Source organism: Molothrus aeneus, chromosome 2 (assembly GCF_037042795.1).
Source record: "Molothrus aeneus isolate 106 chromosome 2, BPBGC_Maene_1.0, whole genome shotgun sequence".
Lineage (NCBI taxonomy): Eukaryota > Metazoa > Chordata > Aves > Passeriformes > Icteridae > Molothrus > Molothrus aeneus.
Genome location: NC_089647.1, coordinates 116,805,931 through 116,828,906, shown reverse-complemented (window position 1 = coordinate 116,828,906; position 22,976 = coordinate 116,805,931). Strand labels below are relative to the sequence as shown.

The 22,976-nt window shown below is 50.3% G+C and overlaps 1 protein-coding gene across 2 annotated transcripts in view; it reads right to left on the bottom strand.

The window, feature by feature from the left end:
* Positions 1 to 6,497: 6,497 nt before the first annotated feature.
* Positions 6,498 to 22,976, bottom strand: part of ITSN1 (intersectin 1) — a 118,880-nt gene continuing 102,401 nt past the window's right edge. For both annotated transcript variants that reach the window (XM_066545585.1, XM_066545586.1), the window contains 11 exons: positions 19,399 to 19,520; positions 17,546 to 17,652; positions 15,800 to 15,983; positions 14,917 to 15,015; positions 13,971 to 14,138; positions 12,383 to 12,595; positions 11,776 to 11,897; positions 10,577 to 10,659; positions 10,395 to 10,478; positions 9,749 to 9,922; positions 6,498 to 8,640 (listed from right to left, as the gene is read on the bottom strand). In XM_066545585.1, the coding sequence (XP_066401682.1) occupies positions 8,492 to 8,640; positions 9,749 to 9,922; positions 10,395 to 10,478; positions 10,577 to 10,659; positions 11,776 to 11,897; positions 12,383 to 12,595; positions 13,971 to 14,138; positions 14,917 to 15,015; positions 15,800 to 15,983; positions 17,546 to 17,652; positions 19,399 to 19,520 (1,505 nt within the window). In that variant the 3' untranslated portion in view covers positions 6,498 to 8,491. The remainder of the gene's footprint in view (positions 8,641 to 9,748; positions 9,923 to 10,394; positions 10,479 to 10,576; positions 10,660 to 11,775; positions 11,898 to 12,382; positions 12,596 to 13,970; positions 14,139 to 14,916; positions 15,016 to 15,799; positions 15,984 to 17,545; positions 17,653 to 19,398; positions 19,521 to 22,976) is intronic.

Below are 22,976 nucleotides of genomic sequence, written 5' to 3'. Positions count from 1 at the left end.
ACAGAGCCCAGAACTGGGGAGCACAGGGGAGAAGGAGCCCCGGCCCTGCAGCCGCTGTGCTTGGCAGCCATACACCCCCGTGCCCAGGGTGTCCTTGCCCCCACTCAGGGTGGCCCAGGAGGGCACAGCCCGTGTGTGCCCGAGCTGGCAGCTGCTGCCTGTGCTGCCCATCCCCTCGGGGGCTCGAGCCATGGGGTGCAGCCTCACAGACACAGAGCTGGAGAGACAGAACAATGACAACGAGCTGTCCCACGGGGAAAATGGCAGTGATGAGGAGCTGTCCCCAGTGGAAGAGGCCATCGAGAGCCTTACAGGGGACGGCAGCACTGACCCAGAGCTGTCCCCAGTGGAAGAGGCCATCGAGCTCTCTCTAGGGGACAGCAAGTGTGACCAGGAGCTGTCCTCAGTGGAAGATGCCATCGAGGTTGGTCCAGAGGACAGCACAAGTGACCGTGAGCTGTCCAAATTGGAAGAGGCCATCAAGCTCTTCCCAGGGGAAAACAGCAATGACAAGAAGCTGTCCCCAGTGGAAGGTGACAATGAGCTCCCAGTGGGAAATGGACATGAGAGAGTAGCAGGAGCTGGGATGGGGAGAAGACAAAAGATCCCATGAGGAGCTGTCCTTGGGTGAAGAGAAGCATGAAAAAGAGCTGTCCCAGGGGAACAGTGACAGTGACAAAGAGCTGTCCCAAGGGGTTAACTATGAGCATGAGAAGCTGTCCCCAGCAGATGTCACACACCAGACAGAGCTGTGGTTTGGGAAAGACTATGATGTCCAAGACATGTCCCCATGGGAAGAGGATGACAATAAACAGCTCTCCCGTTGGGAAAAATGTGAGGATGAAGAGCTCTGCAATTGGGAACAAGATGAGGATGAAGAGCTCTCCCATTGGGAAGAACATGAGGATGAAGAGCTCTGCAATTGGGAACAAGATGAGGATGAAGAGCTCTCCCATTGGGAAGAACATGAGGATGAAGAGCTCTGCAATTGGGAACAAGATGAGGATGAAGAGCTCTCCCATTGGGAAGAACATGAGGATGAAGAGCTCTGCAATTGGGAACAAGATGAGGATGAAGAACTCTCCCATTGGGAAGAACGTGAGGACGAAGAGCTGACAAGGAGGGCCCTGCTCGGTGGTATGGACAGCAATTCAAGCTTGTCACCTAAACTGCCAGTACTGGAGAGAGTGTCAAGGCATCAGATGGTGCTGGATTGGCTGGAAGCCAATTTCCCCAACGATTATGATGCTGAGGAGGAGGAAGAGCATGAAGCTGACAGACACCAAGGACTGTCCAATCTGAAACGGGGCAAGGAGAAGGTGGAGGCCCACTGGCAAGAGCTGTTGGATTCCATGTCATCTCTTGATTTCAATGTTGGTGACAATGCGTGTTCCAAAGGAGTCCCAGTGGTGTCTCAAGGGGACAAAGCCATCCAGAACAACATCTGGAACAAACCCTTGGGCTCGGTGAATGATGAGGACCCCCTGGAAGGACCCAGCTGTTCCAGGCATGTGAGCACAGAGGTGGCAGCAAAGTCAGCCTGTGCTGATGAGCCCAGCGCCTCTCCTGCCCTGTGGGGTCCCACAGGTGCCAAGCTGGCAGCTGCTGAGGAGGAGGAGCCCCCCAAGCCTCTCGGTCCGGAGGTGACAGAGGCACAGAGCCAGCGCTCTGAGAAACGTCCCTCCCGCTTCAGGCGGGCGCTGCGGGGGCTGTTCCGCTGTCCCTCTCTGGTGCGGGGGACATTCCGCTGTCCTTCTCTGGTGCGGGGGACATTCCGCTGTCCCAGGCTGGTGTTGGGGCCATTCCGGTGTCCCAGGCTGGTGTTGGGGCCATTCTGGTGTCCCAGGCTGGTGTTGGGGCCGTTCCAGTGTCTCTGCCTGTTGCGGGGGCCGTTCCGGTGTCCCAGGCTGGTGTTGGGGCCATTCTGGTGTCCCAGGCTGGTGTTGGGGCCGTTCCAGTGTCTCTGCCTGTTGCGGGGGCCGTTCCGGTGTCCCAGGCTGGTGTTGGGGCCGTTCCAGTGTCCCAGGCTGGTGTTGGGGCCGTTCCGGTGTCCCCGGCTGGTGTTGGGGCTGTTCTGGTGTCCCTGTCTGGCAGCACAGCTGGAGGAGTAGCGCCCACACCAGCGCCAGGCCGGGCCTGGAGGCGGAGGCAGAGCAGCACTCGGGCAGGACAAACATCCCGGTTGTGGTTCCTGGAGGTCAGCGCAACCCAGCACTGCAGGCACAGGACTCGGGCCAAGAGGTGGCCATGGACCAAGAGCACAAAGACCCCCAAAGCCGCCGACCCTTTTCCAGAAGGGTCTGAAAGAACAGACTGTGCAGGAGGCCTGGTTTGCATAGAGGTGCGAAACCCATTTCAGGGTGGGGAACCCAGTCCATAAAAGGGTACCCCCACCAAGTCCCTGACCCTGGACATCCCAACAGCTGGAACCACGCTGGATCTAGGAGTGACATCCTGCCAGCTGGAACCATGCTGGATCCAGGAGTGACATCCTGTCACCTGGAACCACGCTGGATCCAGGAGTGACATCCTGTCATCTGGAACCACACTGAATCCAGGAGTGACATCCTGTCACCTGGAACCGCGCTGGATCCAGGAGTGACATCCTGCCAGCTGGAACCACACTGGATCCAGGACTGATGTCCCATCAGCCAGAACCAGGCTGGAGCCAGGAGTGATAATCTCTTCCCCCTTCTTTCCTTGTCTTTCTTTCTGTCTGTCACTTTATAATTCATCTTTTCCTTCCTCTCTGCCCTTTCACCTTTCCCTTTATCCCAAACTCACTGCCATGTGTTTTAATTGTAGGTCAGAGATTAATGTAGCAGTTGTATAGCAGTAAGTCAAATTAACAAAATATAAATACATTGCTAAAATAATCCTAAGTGTTTAACAGAAGTTTTTGCTTATTTTGTGGATGCTCTGGCTTTTATCATTGCTTTTGTCCTTGAACATTTATGATTCTTGGGTGCTTCCTTCCCCTTATGGGCGGGTGATCACAACACATTAATAAAAAATGCTGCTTTTCCCAGTTGGGCTTGTCTGTGCCTGGTCCACCTCGAGAGCAAGGCAGGTGCTGGCAGCATAAATAGTCATGGAATCATGGAATGTCCTGAGCTGGAGGGACCCCCAGGGACCCCCCAGTGCCAGCCCTGCCCTGCCCAGAGCCCAGCAAGCCCAGCCTGGGCATCCCTGGCAGCGCTGGCCAAAGGCTCCTGGAGCTGTGGCAGCCTCGGGGCCGTGCTCATTCCCTGGGCAGCCTGGGCAGTGCCAGCACCCTCTGGGCAAGGACCTTGCCCTAAAATCCAACCTAAATCCCTCCAGACCCAGCTCCAGCCGCTCCCTGGGTGCTGTCCCTGTGCCAGGAGCAGAGGTCAGAGCTTGAGGGAAGAGTGACTCATCTGCAGATGTCCTGACTCCATCTCCCTCTTCTCCAGCACTTCTCAGAAATGTGACAGCACACAGGTAAACTTTAAAAGTTATTCTTGCATCATTTGCATTTATTCTTGCATCATTCACTTGCACAAGCCCAGTCTCAGCTGTGTCCCACATTGCACAGCCCCACACCAGCTGTGCCACCACAGCTGGAGCAGCACCAGGCCTCACACAGGGGGGCACAGTTTAGGGACTCTTGTTTAGTTATAGTTTGTCTGTAAATAGAATTGTTTAACCCGGAGGGACCGAGGGAACAGGACATTCACAGCAACTGAAGTCAGTTAAAACTGCATTATGAGAAACAGTGTTGCCTAATGCATACCTGTTACAAATGCCTTGAAAACCAAAAGGAGCCATCCTCACAGTACAGATATTTCACTGAGGAATAGTTAAATGTGCTGTAAATCAAGAGTACAAATTAATTGCATTTTCTTGAAAGAAAGAGTAACTTTATCTTCTATTGCCAGACAATTTTTATAATGCCTTCATAATTTTTAGGATCATACAAATTCTACAGACATTAGAATTTTTCTGATTTTCTTAAAAGAGAAAAAGAAAAGGAAACTACTCCATACCATTTGTTTGGCAAAAAGCAAAATGTGCATTAAAAAGCCAGGGTGAGATGGGGAAGAGGGAGCAGCAGCTCTCAGAGGGTGGGCAGGCCCTGGCACAGGGTGCCCAGAGCAGCTGGGGCTGCCCCTGCATCCCTGGCAGTGCCCAAGGCCAGGCTGGACACTGGGGACAGTGGGAGGTGTCCCTGCCATGGCAGGGGTGGCACTGGGTGGGATTTAAGGACCCCCCAGAGCATCCTGTGATTCCCTGAAGAGCCGGGCTGGAAACAGGGCCAGCCCTTGGACCAGCACCATGGTCCCACACCCAACCTTCTCCCCCTCCTGTGTCACACCCCAGTCCCCTTCCCATGGAGCAGCTCCCGGAACTGGGATGGATTTCCCTTGCCATCCATCACCCTTCAGGCACCCAGCCACTTCTGGGGGATGGAGGGAGGGCAGAGCTCCTGCTGCTCACCAAGCTCTGACCCTTCAGCTCTGTCCCTATTTCTTCTTTCTCCCCCTCTCCTGTGCTCAGGGCAGGAGCTGGACCCAGGGGCTGATGGGGCTTGGAGGAAGCCCCAGTTCCCTTTGCTTGCACAGCACTGTCAGATCCCAGACCTGGTCCCTAAACCCAGGGACAGTGACACTTGACAGCTTTGCAGCAGCCAAGGAAATGACCCACAGTCACAGCAGAGCCTTTGACAACTCTATCAAGTAATTAGGGTCGTTTAACAGACTCTCACTGCAGTTCTTTATTTTTTTAATGAGATCCTAAATATATCCTACATACAGAAAAATAATTTCCTGAGGACACTCCTTCTTTTAAAATATTTAAATGAACAAACAATACCGGATGCCTTTAAACGCTTTTCTGTGAGATTTCCTCTGTATTTGACAATGACAACAGAGCTGTGGTTTTGTACTGTATGCACAATAATCACATATATATCTATAAGCACGTACTGAACTCTGGATACAGCAATGTGCACATAGGACAGGAGTGGAGAGGCTGAACAAAGCAAGGGCAGATGTGCAATGTACACACAGAGCAAACCCTCAAAGCAATTTCTCCTGGTTCCCAGCTTCTCTCTGTTCCAAGGGCTTTGGCTGCTGGATTTGAATGAACTGAGATCTCACTGTGACAAGCAGAGCAGCCTGGAACCAGGCATTGCTGTTGGAGTCAGAGTCTGGAGTTGTGACATCTCAGTTTTGAGAATGTAAGAAAAAACTCCATTACCCACAATGTTTCCCACCCCAATCCTCCTCACACGTAATAACAAAAAGTGATTGAATTATTTTTAAAGGGTAAAAAAACTGTAAAATGAGAATTGAAAAAGTGCCCTCATAAAAACTCACATTGAGAAAATGCTGAATAATTAAGTGCATCTAGAAAAATACCTGCTGCAATCACTCAGCTATTTGGCTCAGTGTCAGCTCAGAGCCAGGCTCTGTCTCCCAGGTGCCCAAGTCCCTTCCCCAGCTCTGAGCAGCCTCTCCCGACTTTCCAGCCTGGCTTTCCATCAGCTCTGCCCTGGGCAGGCTCTCAGCATTTCTGAGCCAAGGCCAGCCTGGGGATGGTTTTATTTTACAGCACTTCCAAGTGTGTGGCATTGGCAGGGGCTGCCCAGGGAGCTTTGCAGTGCCCAGCCCTGCAGGTGTCCCCTGCAGGTGGCACTGAGTGCTCTGGGCTGGGGACAAGGTGCCCACGGGGCACAGCTGGCACTGCAGGGGCTGGCAGGGCTGGGCCAGCCCCAGGGATTTGGGACTGTGTGACTCCAGGAGGCACAGCTGGGTCTGGGGAGCCAGCAGTGCTGCTGTGCCACCGAGCTCCAGGGCAGTGACGCTGTCCAAGGGCAGTGACCAGGCCATGGGCACAGCCTGTCCTCCATGCACAGGGACAGGCTGAGCTTCCCCTTTAGCATGGCACTGCTTGTGAGGGATTCATTGGATCTCTTGAGTCAAACCCCAGCCTGGCACTGGCAGGAGTTCAGCAGTGCTGTGCATCCAGGGGCAGTGGCACATCCCAAGCGCTGGGGCTGTCACAGTTCCCAAAACGGGGCAATCCTACAGGCTGCTACAGCACTTCCCTGGCAGTGCCCAAGGCTGGATGGGGCTGGGAGCACCTGGGACAGTGGGAGGTGTCCCTGCCATGGCAGGGCTGGCACTGGATGGGCTTTGAGGTCCCTCCCAACCCAAACCATTCTGGGATTCTGGGGTTCTCTGATGTCCATGACGGGGGTTGCAGTCTGAGAGGGGCCCCTGAGTGAAGGGTCCCCCACTTCCAGCACCAAATGAGCCTCAGGCATGTGCAGCTCCTTGTGGCTCCCTCCAAACCCTGGCCAAGGTTCCTGCATTCCAGCCAGGAGATTTTTTTGTCCTGTTGGTCGATTCAGCTGTCACTGTAATTGATGCTGGTGAAATGACACTATTAACAAACAAAGTGATGCTACTTGTGAAACACTGAAATGAATGTTCACCTTGTTGGCAGCACTGAGTAAAATTAGGACAGCAATAAAAGGTTAGACAATGACATTTAATGGTACTCCAGTAATAGATTTTATCACTTTTTTTATCCTACCACAACAATGTGTATTTTCATATACATTATATTTAATAAAATGTATTGATATGGAATTAGGAAAGCATGGGTTTAGTACTATTTACATATTTTAATTGAAACAATTTTCTTAACAACATTGAAAAATAGAAACTTAAAGTTCTCTTAATCGTGTTTTCAGCCAGTTAGTGGTAAACAAATGCATGCCTAGGAAGTCACACTCCCTCTAAAATGTGGTCAGTTGAAAGTTTCTAACTAAAGTGTGTATCTCTGTTTTGTTTCAAAAAATACATAAGTATGTCTGTCATTTCTGATACAAAATTCTACACTATCTTCAATAAATAAATAATAAAGCGATTCTGAAAAGTATGAAATGTAAACTTTGTTGTCCCTCCAACATACATTTTTTTCCTTCCCATTGCTTGAAACATTACAGTGGTCTTTTAGGAAATTATAATACACAGACACTTCCCAGCACAGTTTACACTTATTACCATACTGATCTACCTACCTGTTATGGATATATCCTAATTTCCTAATGGAAACCAATAAGACTTGGAGTGCTAGAGAACACCGCCGACACAGGAGAGGTGGGAACCAGTACTGAAAGGACATGCAAGGAACACCAAAACCTAACAACAGCTCCACGAGAACGTTCACATGCGAATGACATGGGCTGGCACCTCCCATCCGGAATGAAGTCCTTACAAAAATACCAGTGGATGCATGGCAGGGCAGGAACAAAAGGAATCCAAGCAGAACAAAGAGGAATTTGACTCTCAGGGATGTGCTGTCCCCCGAGTCCCGACTCAGCAGGGCACTCACACGTGTGCCTGAGGGAAAGCAGACGTTGTGCCCAGGAGCTCTGCCAAACAGGGACGTGGGCCTGGACGTTGTTATCCATGGAGTGAAAGGGATGGAGAGCCCTGCATTCCCCGGATGGCTTTGGGTTCCCCGCTCTGCAGCAGCACCACGAGCTCTCTGGTGACACCCAGCAGCCGCCCCGTGGGATGCCCTGAGCCCCCGTGCCCTGGCTGCACACAGGAGAGCTCAGCTCAGCTCCGCACCTGGGCACCACCCACTGCTGTGCACACCAGGCCCTGCAGGCTGCACCTTCTCTTCCTGAGCTGGAGCCACGCTGGTTTCTTCTCCCCCACTGCAGGTGAGGCTCAGCCTGGGAGCAGCAGCAGTGAAGGAGTACCTGGGAGGTACACACAACACCAGCAGGGCTCTGTGCCTCACCCTTGGCTTCCTGCCCCAGCACTTACAGTCCTGGGGACAACAGCAACTTCCACAGGGACTGGGGGCTGGGCTCTTCTGGAGTGCAATTCATCTCTGTGCAGAAGGCCTGGACAGCTTTTATTTTCAGGGGCAACACGAGTCATGAAGTGGTATGTTAATAGAATCTTCTCTGTTTATAGATATAGACTATTTATTTTCTAAGTCTTTTCAGTACCATCATGAAGACCTTCAAAGATCTTCCTGCTGCAAAACTGCTCCTTCCATTCACTCGCATTTACACACCACACTGCTAGGCAATAGGCACAGAACTCCTGAAGGGGGAAACCCTCAGAAAGCCTCCAAAACACACCCACACTGCCTCCTCCATGGGAATTAAACAGCAGGGCAGCTGGAGCAAGCACAGCCACCCATGTGTTTTGCCAGCTATCCTCACTGCAGCACAAGGAACAACAGGGTTGTTTCACCAGCCCAGGAAACCAACGCCAAGTTCCACACAGAGAGATTGAGGGAGATCTCCTCACTAAATTGGGATTCGTGTGTTCAGTGAGAATTATCAAGGCACAAAGCTGCTCCTGTTTGCTTTGATAACCCTCTGACGTGTGAAGGGCGAGCAGTAATTTCATGCCACACCAGCAAGGACTCGGTGACAGCTTCTGCAGACGCCTCCTGCAGCGACCTCTGGCTGAATTCTGACCTTGGCCCCTCTCTCCTAAGGCTCATCAAACAGCTGCAGGTCCAGGCGCACCACGATCTCTCCCGTGGGAACTTCGTGCAGAAGGAGACACTTGGTAACTGGTCCCTTGGAACCCTGATCCTTCTTGATGTCTGCCACACGGATCTCTGTCCTGCCCAAAAAGTCTGGAATGCAGAAACACAGCATGCTCAGCTCAGGGAACCAGAGCCAGCAGAAGGACCTGAACTTCCACCCACACCCAGCAAAAGAGACAACAAGCCTCCAGTCCTACTCTAGTTGTGCACTTGAAGAGGGCCAAAGGCTGCCAAGCTGCATAGCAGGGCATTTAGCCAGACCATGTTAAACAGCAGCAGCATTAAAACTAATTGGGCCCATGAGTGGAAAAACCCACTATGGAATTCACAGCTGCCTCGCTTCAGGGACTTCTTGATTTTATGATCTAAAATAACCAAAGCCAAAGGCCAAAGTTCTCAGTTAAACCTGAGTGTGAACCTGCTGGAGATGACAGAGCCAAGCAGGTCATCAGCCCAGCAACGAGGTCACTGAGCCAGTACAAGTCCTACCCAAACACTGCCTGAGAGATTGTGACTCCAAAATACACCTGTGATGCTCCACACGTTCATCCCAGCTTATGAAACAAGAATGAGAGAGGCTGTGGAATCTCCAGCCCTGGAAGTGTTCAAGTGTTTCTAACTAAAGTGTGTATCTCTGTTTTGTTTCCAAAAAATACATAAGTATGTCTGTCATTTCTGATACAAAATTCTGGACAGGGCTTGGAGCAACATGGGATAGTGGAAGGAGTCCCTGCCCATGGAAGGGTTTGGAACTGGATGATCTTTAAGGTCCTTTCCTTTAAGCCAAACTGTTCCATGACTCTCTTGGGTTTGGGATCCTGGGCTCATTTTTGGTACTGTTATTGCATATAACAGGAGCTCAAAGTAATTTCTCTTCCTCCTGCCTGAACCCATCTGTGTGCAAGCACCACCCAGAGCTTTCTGGAGTCTCAGCAGAACTACAAATCACATTTTAGTTGTTGTCAACTGCTCAAGAAAAGGAACTCTCAAAACTCAGAGGGAGCTGCATCCTTTTTGTGCTGATACTGTGTGGAGTGAGGTTAAGTTGACTCTTCCTATGCAAAGAGGGTCAAATCTGGGGTATCTTTAAAGATCATCTCCCAGCCCAGCTCATTCCCTCTGCTTTCCCTCAGCAGGAATGCTCCTCCTCAAAAAAGAGCTCTGCAAACGCCCTTGGCAGGGGCAGCCCCGTACGCACCATCCGGGGAGAACTGGTCCCGCTCGAACACCGTGATGCACAGCACGTCCTGCTCCAGGTCCTTGATGAAGAACTGGCAGTTGGAATTCCACTTGGGATTGAGGGTGTCCTGGATGGTCTTGGTGATGTGGCACTGGGAGCCCATGGTCACCTCGCAGTAGGGGTTGCTCTTTCCTGGGAAGATGGGAACGAACAGAAATGAGCGGGGCTTTGTTAGCTGCGTGCTCCTGCTCCTGAGCTTCCTTCTGCTCCATCAGCCACCTGAGCTGGGAAAGACCTTGGCCACACCAGGCCTCTGGCCCCATCCCAGGCTCTGTTCCCATCCCAGGCTCTGCTTCACTGCCTCTGTAATGGGCTACATTAACATCACAGTGAATGCTCTGCTCTGCTGGGTGCTGAGCACCCTCCACCCTTCCCTTCAGGACTTTATGGTTTGTGTGGTGGAAACAAAGCCAGCCTGAAACAAAAGCCTCGTGCAGGACAACTGCAGGACCATGGCTCAGCTGCACAAAGTCACCTCTGCCTATTTTACCTTCATTAAACCCACGTCCTTTAACAAAATCGTGTCTGGGACAGAACCCCTGCAGAGTTAGGCTGGCAAATGGGAATGTCCTCTGGATGGAGCAGGGAAAGCCAAGGCACTCACCGTGGGACCTGCAGGGTTTTAGCTCAATGCCTTCAACAACATTCACCATCAGCCTCCCGATGCCTGTTGCCCTCTGAGAGCGAACTGTGGTGGAACAGAAGAGCAGAGAGAAATGTCACCAATGGATTTTCCTGCCCAGGACTTTTCCACAGAAGATGAGACCCCCACATCCTATGCTGTACCTAAGTAGGCCTTTTCCCTCTTCTTCTTTTCAGTCTCTATGTAAAGTTCTGAAGCAGCTTTGATCTTCTGAACCCAGGCAGTCCTTCAGAAGGAAAGGAGAAAAAAAAGTTGGAAAATGCCATTTCTGTTTTTCCTTGCTGGAGAACAGCAGACAAAACCAAAGCTGTCCCTCCTTCCCATCCCAGGCTCTGGCCCCATCCCAGGCTCTGCCATCCCACAGCTGTCTGCCTGGAAGGGATCTTACTGGAGTTCACAGCACCTGCAGAATGGAACCATCCCAAGGCAGCAAACCCCAGCACACAGAGCAAGCTCAAGAGAGCCATGAGCAGGATATGCTTGGTGGGAAAACAAAAGGTCTTAAGAACAGGTTTGCTTTCATCCAGCCCCTTGTTTTCCTGAAATAAACTGATTTCTTGGAGCAAGGGGGTACAAGACACTGCTGCTGCTGAGGTGGCCACTGTCCTTGGTCCCTGAGATTTCCAACCCAATTCTTCTGACTCTCAGGGCTTTAAAAGTGTAACCTGGGCAGTCCACACACCACCATTCCTGGTGGTGAATGGGCCCTTCTGGGAAACCATTTCATGGTTAAGAGTCACAGAACATCCTGAGTGTGAAGAGACCCACGTGGATCACTGAGCCCATCCCAGCAATCCCAGCCTGTGCCTGAAGGAGGCTGAGGGGAAGGCTGACAGACAAAAAGGGTGGCACAAGAGCTACTAAGGGACCTCAAGGGCTTCAGAGAACTGCTGTGACATACAAGGAAGCCTGAGCCAAGGAAACATGGGAGAATCTGGAAGCTGTGGATCAGTTTTGGAACCCCAAATGAAGAGATGCTGCTCCACAGGACACTGGGTTGGGAGATATCCTAAAGCTCACCCAGTCCCACTCCCTGCCATGGGCAGGGACACTGTCCACTATCCCAGGTAACAGCAGAAGATAGAATTGCATCTCTTGGCTTCTTCACATTACCATAAAATGTGAAATGCAGCCTAAACATCCACCCTCAGCCATTTCATCAGTGGTCTAGTTGGAGTTCAGGAAACATTATTACTCCCTCTTTGTCAGATCATCATATCCCAAGAAGAAATTTTCCAGTCTTGTAAAATAACCAGCTTGGAGAGTGCTCTGCAAGTTTCCATCACAACCATTCCCATCCTACAGTTCCCAGACTTTTTAAAGGGCCCACGAAGGCCCTTACCTTTCATTAATGCTTTCAGCCCGGAGTGTGTAGACTCTGTCGATGTGGGAGATGTGGAAGATGGGCTCATCTCCAGAAGGGTCTGTGGGTAATTTTACCAGTACCTCGTTGAGGAAAATGGGCTGTAAAACATCAGCAGAGCTGGAGTTGTACTGCAGAGTCTGCACAGGGGCATTCAGCACACATCAGCTCACAGCAGGATTATTCCATGCCCCAAGTATCTCCCCCCTTCTGCCTGCTATATTTCTGCAGAAAATTTTAAAAGCTGACAGAGGTGCCTGCATTGCCAGGGGACACTCCTGGAGAGAGCCAAGCACAGCAGAGTTTCCTGGAGAGAGCCAAGCACAGCAGGGCTTCCTCCCCCAGAGAGCAGTGAATCCCACTCTTCTCTGCTCCCTCAAACACACGAGCCCTCATGGAAGAGTTTTATTCCAGCAAAACCTCCAAAGCATCTTTTCTTATTTCCCTAGAGCACACAGACACCCTTCCTGCCATCAGCCCCTGAATCCCAAAGCTTTCAAACCTCTTCTCTAGGGAGGCTCCTGCCCACACCCTCAGAATGGAGCTGCTGAGCCCGTCCCCATCCCCGTGTCAGAGCAGCACTTACAGTTTTGTACATTTTGTACTGCAGGTTGGACTTGGGGCTGAAGACCTTGTCTGTGCCAGAAGAGCCAAGAGGTTTTATGATCTGAGTGAGGAGGAGGAAGTCGTTGAAGAGAAAACCATAGAGCTCCTTGTTACTCTTGGCTTTATAGAGCTTCCCACTGTGCAGGAACTTGCGTGGTCCCAAGCAGTTTGTAACTGAATTAAAAACGAGTTGCTGCGAAAAGTAGAAGAAGAACAACAACGCACTGTATAAAGTGAAACAATCGGGGCTGCCCTGCAAGAGACCAAACACAGTTTTGAGTCCTGGTTCCAGTCTGTGGCAGGGATGACCAGCCATGCCTCGAGCACCACAAGCAGCACAAGTCACAGGGGGCCCTGGGAGAGTCCCTGAAGGCCGCAGGGCTGGGCAGGCAGGGGAAGCCAAAAGCATCTGTGCCCCCTGGCCACACACATGCACCTCCAGGGCTGGGACTGAGCCAGGGCAGCTGTCCTGGATGAGCAGCAGCTCTGCCAACGGCCTCTCCACAGGCTGAGCTTCCTTAAGGGCTGCATTCTGAATTGTGCTTGAATTTCACCCCTTACAACACTCCAGAGGACTTCAGATGGCCACAATACCCCGAGTTAGAGCTGCTGACCACTGGGACTGGCACAATCCCAGACTCAGCCAGGCCTTGTTAGGGATCAGCAGAGTCTTGCCCTTGCCTAAAGTGCCATTTGCAGGTTTATTTTCACCAGGGTTTGGCACAGCTCTCCCCAGCCTGGGCAGCTGGCTCTGGAGGGGCTCCTTTGGCAGGCTGGAAACCCCTTGGACAGAAAACAGGGAGAGGCTGAGCTGTTCCCTGCCATGGCTGGGGCTGCTGCTGGTGTTATGGTGCAGTGAGCACCACAGGCTCTGCCAGGGTGTGGAGCTGCTGTTCTGGGGCAGGCACCACCTGCAGAAGATAAAAGCAGCCACTTTCCTGCTGGCAGACAGCTGGATGTGCTGACATTGTCACACCTGTCCTTCTCCCAGAACAGTCAGGCTTCCTCAAGTGAAATGCAATTTTTCTACTTTATGAACCAACCAGTGCCCATTAATTTTTACCTTCTAGAATCATGCATACTTTGAAAATCAGGTTGTGATCTGTCTGTCTCTGTTACTTCCACCAGCAACAGGAAGGCCATCAGAATATCTTCCCTCCTTTTGCAGGACATACAAACACAGTATTTCTAGAAACTTATCACGTAACGTGGTATGGGAGGCAGGGGTTCTCTCTGTAAAGTCTCCAGAGACTTGATCAGTATTCTTGAGTTTTCAAATGTATACAAAGCTTTATCACAGAAAATATTTCTAAATATTTGGTTTTCAAAGCAGTCCATAGTGGTCAAGTGCAGCTTTGGAGTGGGATCCAGCAGCCCCATAACCACTGCACCCCAAAGGACTGGGAAACTGGGAAGTGCTGGTTGCAGATGGCAGCGTTGAACCTGGGAGTGCTCCGGAGCCAGGCACCCAAGCAGGGTTCAGGAGCACGAGCAGCAGCCAGGAGGGGCCAGGGGCCAGGGGATGGGGCAGTGCTGCCGTGTCCCTGTCCCCGGGGCAGCCCCGTTACCTCGGAGAGGCCCTCGCACTGCACGTGGGCCTGGATCCACTCCAGCCTGTCCGAGTTCTCCTTCTCCCGCACGCCCTCGTTCACCTGCGAGCACAGCTCCTCCGCCTTCTCCAGGGCCTGCTTCAGGTGGCTGTGGTCAGGGTGGTTCTCAGGGGTGTTCTCTATGATCTGCACACAAGCAAAGGCAGCATCAGGCTCCTGGCACCGCAGCTCAGCTGCACTCGCTGCCAGCCCCACACTTCCAGTCCAGCCTTCACTGCCAGCAGAGCCGGCCCCACGTTTATTTTCCCCCTTGACAGATGTGAGAAATGGGAGACAAACACTATTTGGGAACAGCTGGACTGCAGGCCTGCCTGCACAGCCTTTGCAGCAGGACATTGCCGGCTCCTCTGATAGAAGCACAGACATTGCAGCCAAATACAGAAATGGAGCCATGACTGCTGAAGGAATCCCTAAATATCAACATCCAATTCATAATCCCCTGTGAAAGCCTTGAGCCATGCTCCATGGTGTTATTTGGGATGGGAAGTGTTAAGCAACAAGTGGAAGTTAGGCAAGGGCTGTAAATCCTCCAGCACCATCAGCACAGGGGGAACCTCAGCCTGTGGGGAGGGAATGGCACTGAGGGGAAAGGCAAATATGAGCCCAAGGTTGTCTTGTTGCTCCTGTTATCTGAATTTTAAATTTTCCCTCAGCACTCACTGCCTTCTGGTTCTTTGGGTGCAAGCTTCAGCTCTGTTTCAAATGGAAATATTGAATAACTTTGCCAAAGCCTAAGGAGTGATCCCATTTTCTGTACTGGAATCGAGTATTAAAAGACATCCCACATTCCCCAGCACATCAGAAACCTCCCAGTGACAAAGCCTGACATAAATAAGGAAACAACCCTGTAATTAAGGTGTAAGCAAAGCAGCACCAAACCCAGCAGGTGTGCAAAGGAACGTACATTTTTAATGATTAGTGGGTATCTGGTTACCCGTTGCATAGGCTTTAGTAGAAAACTTGATAGTGGCATTCCTTTACAGCGAGGATCCATTGCTAACCTCTGAAACATTAGAGAGGGAAAATCTGGTTAGTCAGGAGGTTTAAACCCCAAAAACTGAGCTCCTCCAAGAAAGGAAAAGGGAAGGCAATAAATGAGCACCAATCCTCAGCTAAATCTGCTCTGAGATCACAACATCAGTAGGAGAAGTCCTGGTGCTTTGTACAACATTTCTTCACCTGCCTTGTCTGGACAAGAATCCCAGAATCATCAAGGTGGGAAGAGCCCCCAGGATCACCCAGTGCCACCCCAGCCCCACCAGCATCACCCCAATCCCTGTCCCCAAGGCCACATCCAGACTGCTCTGGGACAATTCCAGGGACTCCAAACCTCCCTGGGCAGCTCAGCCCAAGGCCTGACCACTCTGCCAGGGAAAAAATGTTTCCAATCTCCATTTTGAACCTCCCCTGGTGCAATTTCAGGCCATTTCCCCTCCTTTCCCTTGGGACATGGCAGCAGAGCTCGACCCTCCTGGCAGGGACTTGTGCAGAACCACAAGGGCCCCTGAGCCTCCTTTGCTCCAGCCTCAGCCCCTGCCCAGCTCCCTCAGGGATTCTCCAGCCCCTGCCCAGCTCCCTCAGGGATTCTGCAGCCCCTGCCCAGCTCCCTCAGGGATTCTGCAGCCCCTGCCCAGCTCCGTTCCCTGCCCTGGACACGCTCCAGCCCCTCCAGGGGTGGCCCAGAAGTGACCCAGCCCTCACGGGACGTGGTGCCTCTTTTGCTCAGCATTTCAGCCAGGCGAGAAGAGAAGATGCACACAATTCCCAGGGGCTGCTGCTTCTCCCACCTTGACAAACTCCTTGAAGTCGGGCACCTCGTCGGTTTTCTGCTGGATGAGGGCGGCGCCGTTGAGCTGGCAGCTGCAGAAGCGGATGTAGGGCTGCATGTGGGGCAGCTGCGCCGTCAGGATGTCCCCGATCATCTTCACCGGCATCTTCTCCCCCGACATCTTCTTCCTCACACGCAGGGCCCTGGGCGGGAGCAGGGCAGGGGTTGGACACAGAGCCACTCCTCAGTTATGGAACAAAGGGGTGCTTCTTATTCATTGTGGAAAGGCAGAGAACCATAAATACACCGGGCACAAGATTTACTGCAGGGATACCATAAACAGTTTCTTCTTACTGAGCTGCTACTTTTACACGGGGGCACCAGTTGTGGCAGTACCAGCTGTGGGTTTCTCTGGGTCTGGATTGAAGGCATTTGGGACAGTAGTTCATGTTTGGACTCAGGTGTTTATTATTTGTTATCAGTAAAACAGTCTCACTGCTGTGAGTTCTGCAGCTTTCCATTAGAAGGCACAAAATGGCCAACAATCTCTTGGTACAAGGTTTTTTAAGACTGAACTATCCAATTAAGAACTGACACCTGGATTCTTTTCCTTTTTAACCCAATAACTGATCCCAAAGAGCTGCAATGGGGACTTTTCTGCCCAATTACAAAATGCCACCCAAACCCATGGAGAAGAAGGAGGAAGAAGCACCATGAAGAAGAAACCCAGGACCACACCCTGTGCCCTCCATCTTGCTTCCATCCACAACACACTAAAAACCCCAAAACCTCAATTTCTCACCCAGTGATCCACCTGCTCTGCTCTCTATAAAATCTATTTCACACTTTTGTGGGTTCCAGTCTATGTTGAAGTCTGGGAAACTTTCTCCATGGATGAGGGTCAGAGTCAGTGCTGCCCTGGGGGTCAGGGCACCCCAGAGCAGACAGAGAAATATTCCTGGTGCCCTGGGTTTCCACATAACCCAGGCTGCACTCTCAGCCAACACCTTTCCCTCTCCTGTGATCCAGCTGCTGCCTGACTTTAATGCAATGCCAGATCACAGCTGAGAGGAAGAGGAGGGTAATTTCCTTTTCTATTGGCTTAGAAAGAGAGTTACTGATGTGCGAGTGAGGCAAGGAAAACCCCATCACTTTGAGTTTTTAGCCTGGTGTCCTGAGGAAAGGTTCATTGTCACTTGTCCTGTCACTGCCACAACTTTTCAACTTGTGGGCCATTTTCAAATACATTTTACAAAAAAAAGGAGATACTACAAAGCTGTAAAATCCCTGTAGGTTCAGTGAAAATTAGCAGCTGAGTAGGGAAAGAAAATAACTTTATTAATGCTTTTGCTTATCAAGGTGCAGGTTTAACTGTGCCCCCACTCAGTTTCCCTGGCAGTGACTGGGGGCAGCAGCACCCAGAGCCTCTGGAGAGGGGTGCCCTGGGCACAAACCCTTTGGAACCAGGCAGGGAAAGTCCTGCCCTGTGGGAAGCCTTGGCAAGCCCTGCTCTCCAGGGGAGAGGAGGATTTGCCTTCTGCAGCAGGAACCAAGGGAGTGCAAATGGCAGAGAACTGCTGGGCTCTTCTCAACAGCTCACAGCAAACCCTGCCCGCAGGTTGCTTTTTCCCCAAGGAGAAACACGGGGCCCTTCTGGTTAGGATTTGTGTAAGTGGCGAATGTTTTCATGCAGAGAAAAGGAGAAGCAGGGGGAGAGGCCCAGGGTTCTGGTTTTGTGAAGTATGGGGGGAAAAAAACAACTTACTTCAGTAGTTTTATATTGCACATAATCAGCTCCTTCCAATTCACAAAAATCATGGCAACTTCTTTTTCTGTAACCAGCTCAGACTCCATCAGTGGTTTCTGGAAGATCTGGGGAGTGAGAAGAGGCCATTTGGAGTGCACAGGGTAAGTACAGAGCCAGCACACCCCTGTCCCTGACAGCCATGGTGTTCCCTGGGATGGCTGGGATTAAGGAGACCCTCAGGTACAGGGGGCTTCAACAGGGAATACTCTGAATTTCTGTGGGTGCTGGATAATCTGTAGGGATCTGGAAAATCTGTTTGAAACCTGGGAATTTTAGCAGAAGTTTCCTGCAAAAGATCCCAGGATTCCTTTGATAATCCAGCTGAAAATAGGTTGGACTCTTCTATGGAAGACCTGATTTCTCTGAGTCCTAATTTTTGCATATCTTGAGCTCTTCCTCAAAAAAGGACTTTGCTTCTCTGTCAAAGGAATTGTCCATAGTTGGCTGTATTAATTCATTTTTTTTCTACCTCTAAAGCCAATCACAGGAAGTGATAACTGAGCCCCGCTGCTCATTTATCACTCAGTATCACTGCCCCACCTCAGAGTGTAGGGAATGTGCTTCATTCCAGAACATTTCTTTAAGCTTCACAACTTGTACATGAGAAATGAACACTGAGAGTCAGGAGCAAAAGGGCTTTGCTAAAATGACACTTCAAAGATCAGCACTTTCTGGTGGTAGCACAGGGGACTGCCATGGTTTGCACCCACCCACAGCTGTATCTGTATCTGTATCTGTATTTGTATCTGTATCTGTATCTGTATCTGTATCTGTATGTAACTGTATATGTATCTGTTTATCTGTATCTGTATATGTGTATCTATCTGTATCTGTATATCTGTATCAGTATCTGTATCTATCAGTACCTGGATCTATCTGTATATCTGTATTTGTATATCTGTATATCTGTACATCTGTACATCTGTACATCTGTATCTATATCTATCTGTATATCTGTATCTGTATATCTGTATTTGTATATCTGTATATATGTACATCTGTATCTGTATATCTGTATCTGTATCTATCTGTATCTGTATATCTGTATTTATCTGTGGCTGTATATCTGTATATCTGTATATTTGTATATCTGTGTATCTGTATATCTGTATTTGTATATCTGTATCTCTGTATTTGTATGTCTGTGTATCTGTATCTGTATGTCTGTGTATCTGTATCTGTATATCTGCATATCTGTGTATCTGTATATCTGTATCTCTGTATCTGTATATCTGTGTATCTGTATCTGTATATCTGCCTATCTGTGTATCTGTATATCTGTATCTCTGTATCTGTATATCTGTGTATCTGTATCTCTGTATCTGTATATCTGTATCTCTGTATGCCTGTGTATCTGTATCTGTATATCTGTATATCTGTATCTGTATATCTGTGTATCTGTATCTGTATATCTGTGTATCTGTATCTGTATATCTGCCTATCTGTGTATCTGTATATCTGTATCTCTGTATCTGTATATCTGTGTATCTGTATCTCTGTATCTGTATATCTGTATCTCTGTATTTGTATGCCTGTGTATCTGTATCTGTATATCTGTGTATCTGTATCTGTATATCTGTATATCTGTATCTGTATATCTGTGTATCTGTATCTGTATATCTGCCTATCTGTGTATCTGTGTATCTGTATCTCTGTATCTCTGTATATCTGTACCTGTATCTGTCTCTATCTGTATCAATATAGATAAAAGAGGACTGGGCAGAGACCCCCAGGTTGGCAGTGAAATGCAGGGATTTTGCACAAGGCAGGGATTTGGCCCAGGCCAAGGGAGGAGGGCCGGGGCTGCGCACCTCTGTCACCAGCTGCAGGTCGTTCACGTAGTTCTCCTCGGTGACGATGAGCTCGTGGATGTAGCCCTGCCTCTTCCTCTCGGTGGGGGTCAGCATGTCCAGCAGGTGCAGGTCTGCACACCCTGCAAAACACAACAGCACTGGGGCTTCAGTGGGGCTGGGGGCACGGGGACCCACTGGGGCAGCCACACAGCCCTGCATGGACAGCACTGCTCACTGCATTACTGCTCACTGCATTGCTGCTCACATGGCACAGCCTGCATGGACAGCACTGCTCACTGCATTGCTGCCCACTGCATTGCTGCTCACTGCATTACTGCTCACATGGCACAGCCCTGCATGGACAGCACTGCTCACTGCATTGCTGCTCACTGCATTACTGCTCACATGGCACAGCCCTGCATGGACAGCACTGCTCACTGCATTACTGCTCACTGCATTACTGCTCACATGGCACAGCCCTGCATGGACAGCACTGCTCACTGCATTGCTGCTCACTGCATTGCTGCTCACTGCATTACTGCTCACATGGCACAGCCTGCATGGACAGCACTGCTCACTGCATTGCTGCTCACTGCATTGCTGCTCACTGCATTGCTGCTCACATGGCACAGCCTGCATGGACAGCACTGCTCACTGCATTACTGCTCACATGGCACAGCCTGCATGGACAGCACTGCTCACTGCATTGCTGCCCACTGCATTGCTGCTCACTGCATTGCTGCTCACTGCATTGCTGCTCACATGGCACAGCCCCAGCAAAGCTCCATCTCTCAGTGACTCCAAACATTCCATTTAACACCTTTTTTATTTATTGCAACAAAAGCCATCTCTGTGTGTGAGCTCCTCCCTGGTGGCCAAGTTTAAAGTCTCCCTCACCTCTGCCTGCCCCTTCCCAACCTCTCCCTGGAGGCCCCCAACCCTTTGGGTTGTGCCATCCCAATTCCACATGGATGGCTGGCAGTGAAAAGGGAGAAAGGGCTCCATGTGCTGTGAAGAAAACACAGAGATATCCCAGAGGGAATTAGGGAAGAGCTGCAGGTCCCTAAAGCTCCAAGGGGCACTTTGGATGAGTCCCTCAGCTGATGGATGCTCCATATTCAAGGTTCACCTTGGCCCCTCTGCTCACAGAAATCCTGCTCAAGAAGGGCCTGCAGGGCCTCTTCCCTTCTCCACCCTCCAATAAAAACTGCTCCCAAATATTTGAAGGGTCTGAGCCTGGACATGCACAGGTCACTGCAGATCCCCACTGATGTGTGGGCTGAGCCAAGGGTGGATTTTGTTCTCCTTTCTGTTTAAAAGCACAGTAAAAGGCTGGCACTGAGAGCTCCTCTTCATCAGTTCTGTCCTTTCACTACTGCAAACCTCCCTTGCATTGACCCCCTCAGATGGGAGGGGTTTTATATCAGTTCCACAATCTTGAATTTTCTTTTCTACTCCGAATTAGACTGAACATTTAATTCCCTCCTTTCTTCTGTAGGCCATTGTTTTTCAGCTGAGCTTAATTAAGTTCTTCTGAGACTGGAACACAGAATGTTTTCTTCCAGTTTTTGCTACTTTTTTCTGCATAAAATATAATGCATTGCAAAAAGCAAAGTTGATTTCAAACAGGTGGAAAATGTTTGGCTCTAAAAATGATCTATTCAACTATTTTCACACAACCAAAATCCTCCAGCTGAATTCTTTCCCTCACCCCTCAGCAAATTCAGTATATTTCTCATGGAAACAAACTTTTCTCATGAAAACATCAGGCCCCAGGTAACTCTTTCAGTTCTTTGCATATAAAGTTAAAATTTAGGGAGTATTCCCTATTTTAGCTTCCTGAATGGAGCTCAGACAATGCCACTGGGAAGGTTCAGATGTATCACCAATATTTCCATGAAATACCAGCAACACCTGCTTGAACTGATCTGTGCTTCTGAAAGTGGAATGATGGATTTGACTTAAAAATAACAAAAAAACCCACACCAACCAAACAAACCCAACAAAGTGAAACCAAAAGCCAAGCCCAAACAAAGCCAAATGAAACAAACCCAGAAAAGGAGATGCAGCCAAGGTTGTTTCCTCTCTGACTCTGAGGCTGGGAGCTGGGATCAGGTGGGAAGCACAGTGACACTGACAAGGCTCCCTTGGGACACAGATGGCACAGCCCTCCACAAAATGCAATTCAAACTTGCAACAAAAAGCAGGTGTGGAGAAATATCATTTTCATGCCAGAACAAGGGATTTTGGCCCCTTCCAAAAGCCAGAAGTTCCATCTCTGTTGAATAAATGCCTGATTTCAGAGCAGCTTCTTTGGTACCAAGTAAAGCACAGAAACAGCCCCAGCTCTCCCAGTGCTTCATTAGAAGAGATCCAAGTGTTTAATTCCTTTTCCTTGGGGAAGTTCTTGTTCAAAGATGTCCAAAATCTTGGCCTGAAGGTGATTTCCAAGCACCAAGCCCTGACATTTTGAACAATGAGCCATTTTAGTGGCTCCCTTGGCAGCCAGCTGGGCTGGGAATGGCTGCTCTGAACCACTGAAACATTCTGCTTTTCAAGTGTTTGGGGAAAAAAGAAGCCAAATGTGAGCAGAACATCCCAAAGAGACTCTCCTGGCAGGAGATTTCTTTGTGAGGTGCACAAGTGCAGAGATTTTTCTGGTCTTTGTGTGAAGAACACTGAAGAAGACCTGGATTCATTTCCAGGTGGAAATGCCTGGCTCGTTCTGCCAAAGAACTTTGGTGAACTGGATTCCACAGATCACAGAGTCATGGGGTGGTTTGGGCTGGAGGGACCCCAGAGCCCACCCAGTGCCACCCCTGCCATGGCAGGGACACCTCCCACTGTCCCCAGTGCCCAGCCTGGCCTTGGGCACTGCCAGGGATGCAGGGGCAGCCCCAGCTGCTCTGGGCAATTCTTTGCTTCAGTCCAGGAAAGCCAGGGAAGGGTGGGGAAATGACAATAATGAACTTGGTTGTTCTCAGGAGGGTGAATCCACCCATTCTGCCATTCTGGCTGGACTTGGAGAACCAAGATACAAATGTTGGAACTGCAGATCTGTGCCTTGACCTCCCAGCACCACAGTTCCTGCAGATTAATGGGCTCCAGAAATGTAAAAAATCACTTCAAATCCTTTGCACAGAGTGAAGATGTTCCTCTTCCTTACAAAGTCAGCCCTGAAGATCTGGGTCTCCCAAGACAAACACTGAGCCTAAAACAAGATGCTGCTTTTTGGGAAGGGAGGTTCTGCTGTGGAAATCACAGATCCACATCCATGGCCACAGCTGCTGATCCTTTTTCATTTCATTTCTAGGCAGTGCCACTGCCAGATTTCCCTGTAAGCCTTGAGCTGGCCCAGGCTGTGGTGACCAGGTCACAGGAGACAGGAATCTGTCCTGATAGAGGGACAGGAGCAGGCAAAAGTGATGGCACAGTTTGGAGATTTCCTCCAAAAGCTTTAGGAGAGGGAACAGCACACCAGGAGAGCAGCCCTTCCCTCAGGCAAATTATTCACAGATCCCAAATCCCTGGGGCTGGCCCAGCCCTGCCAGCCCATGCAGTGCCAGCTGTGCCCCATGGGCACCTTGTCCCCAGCC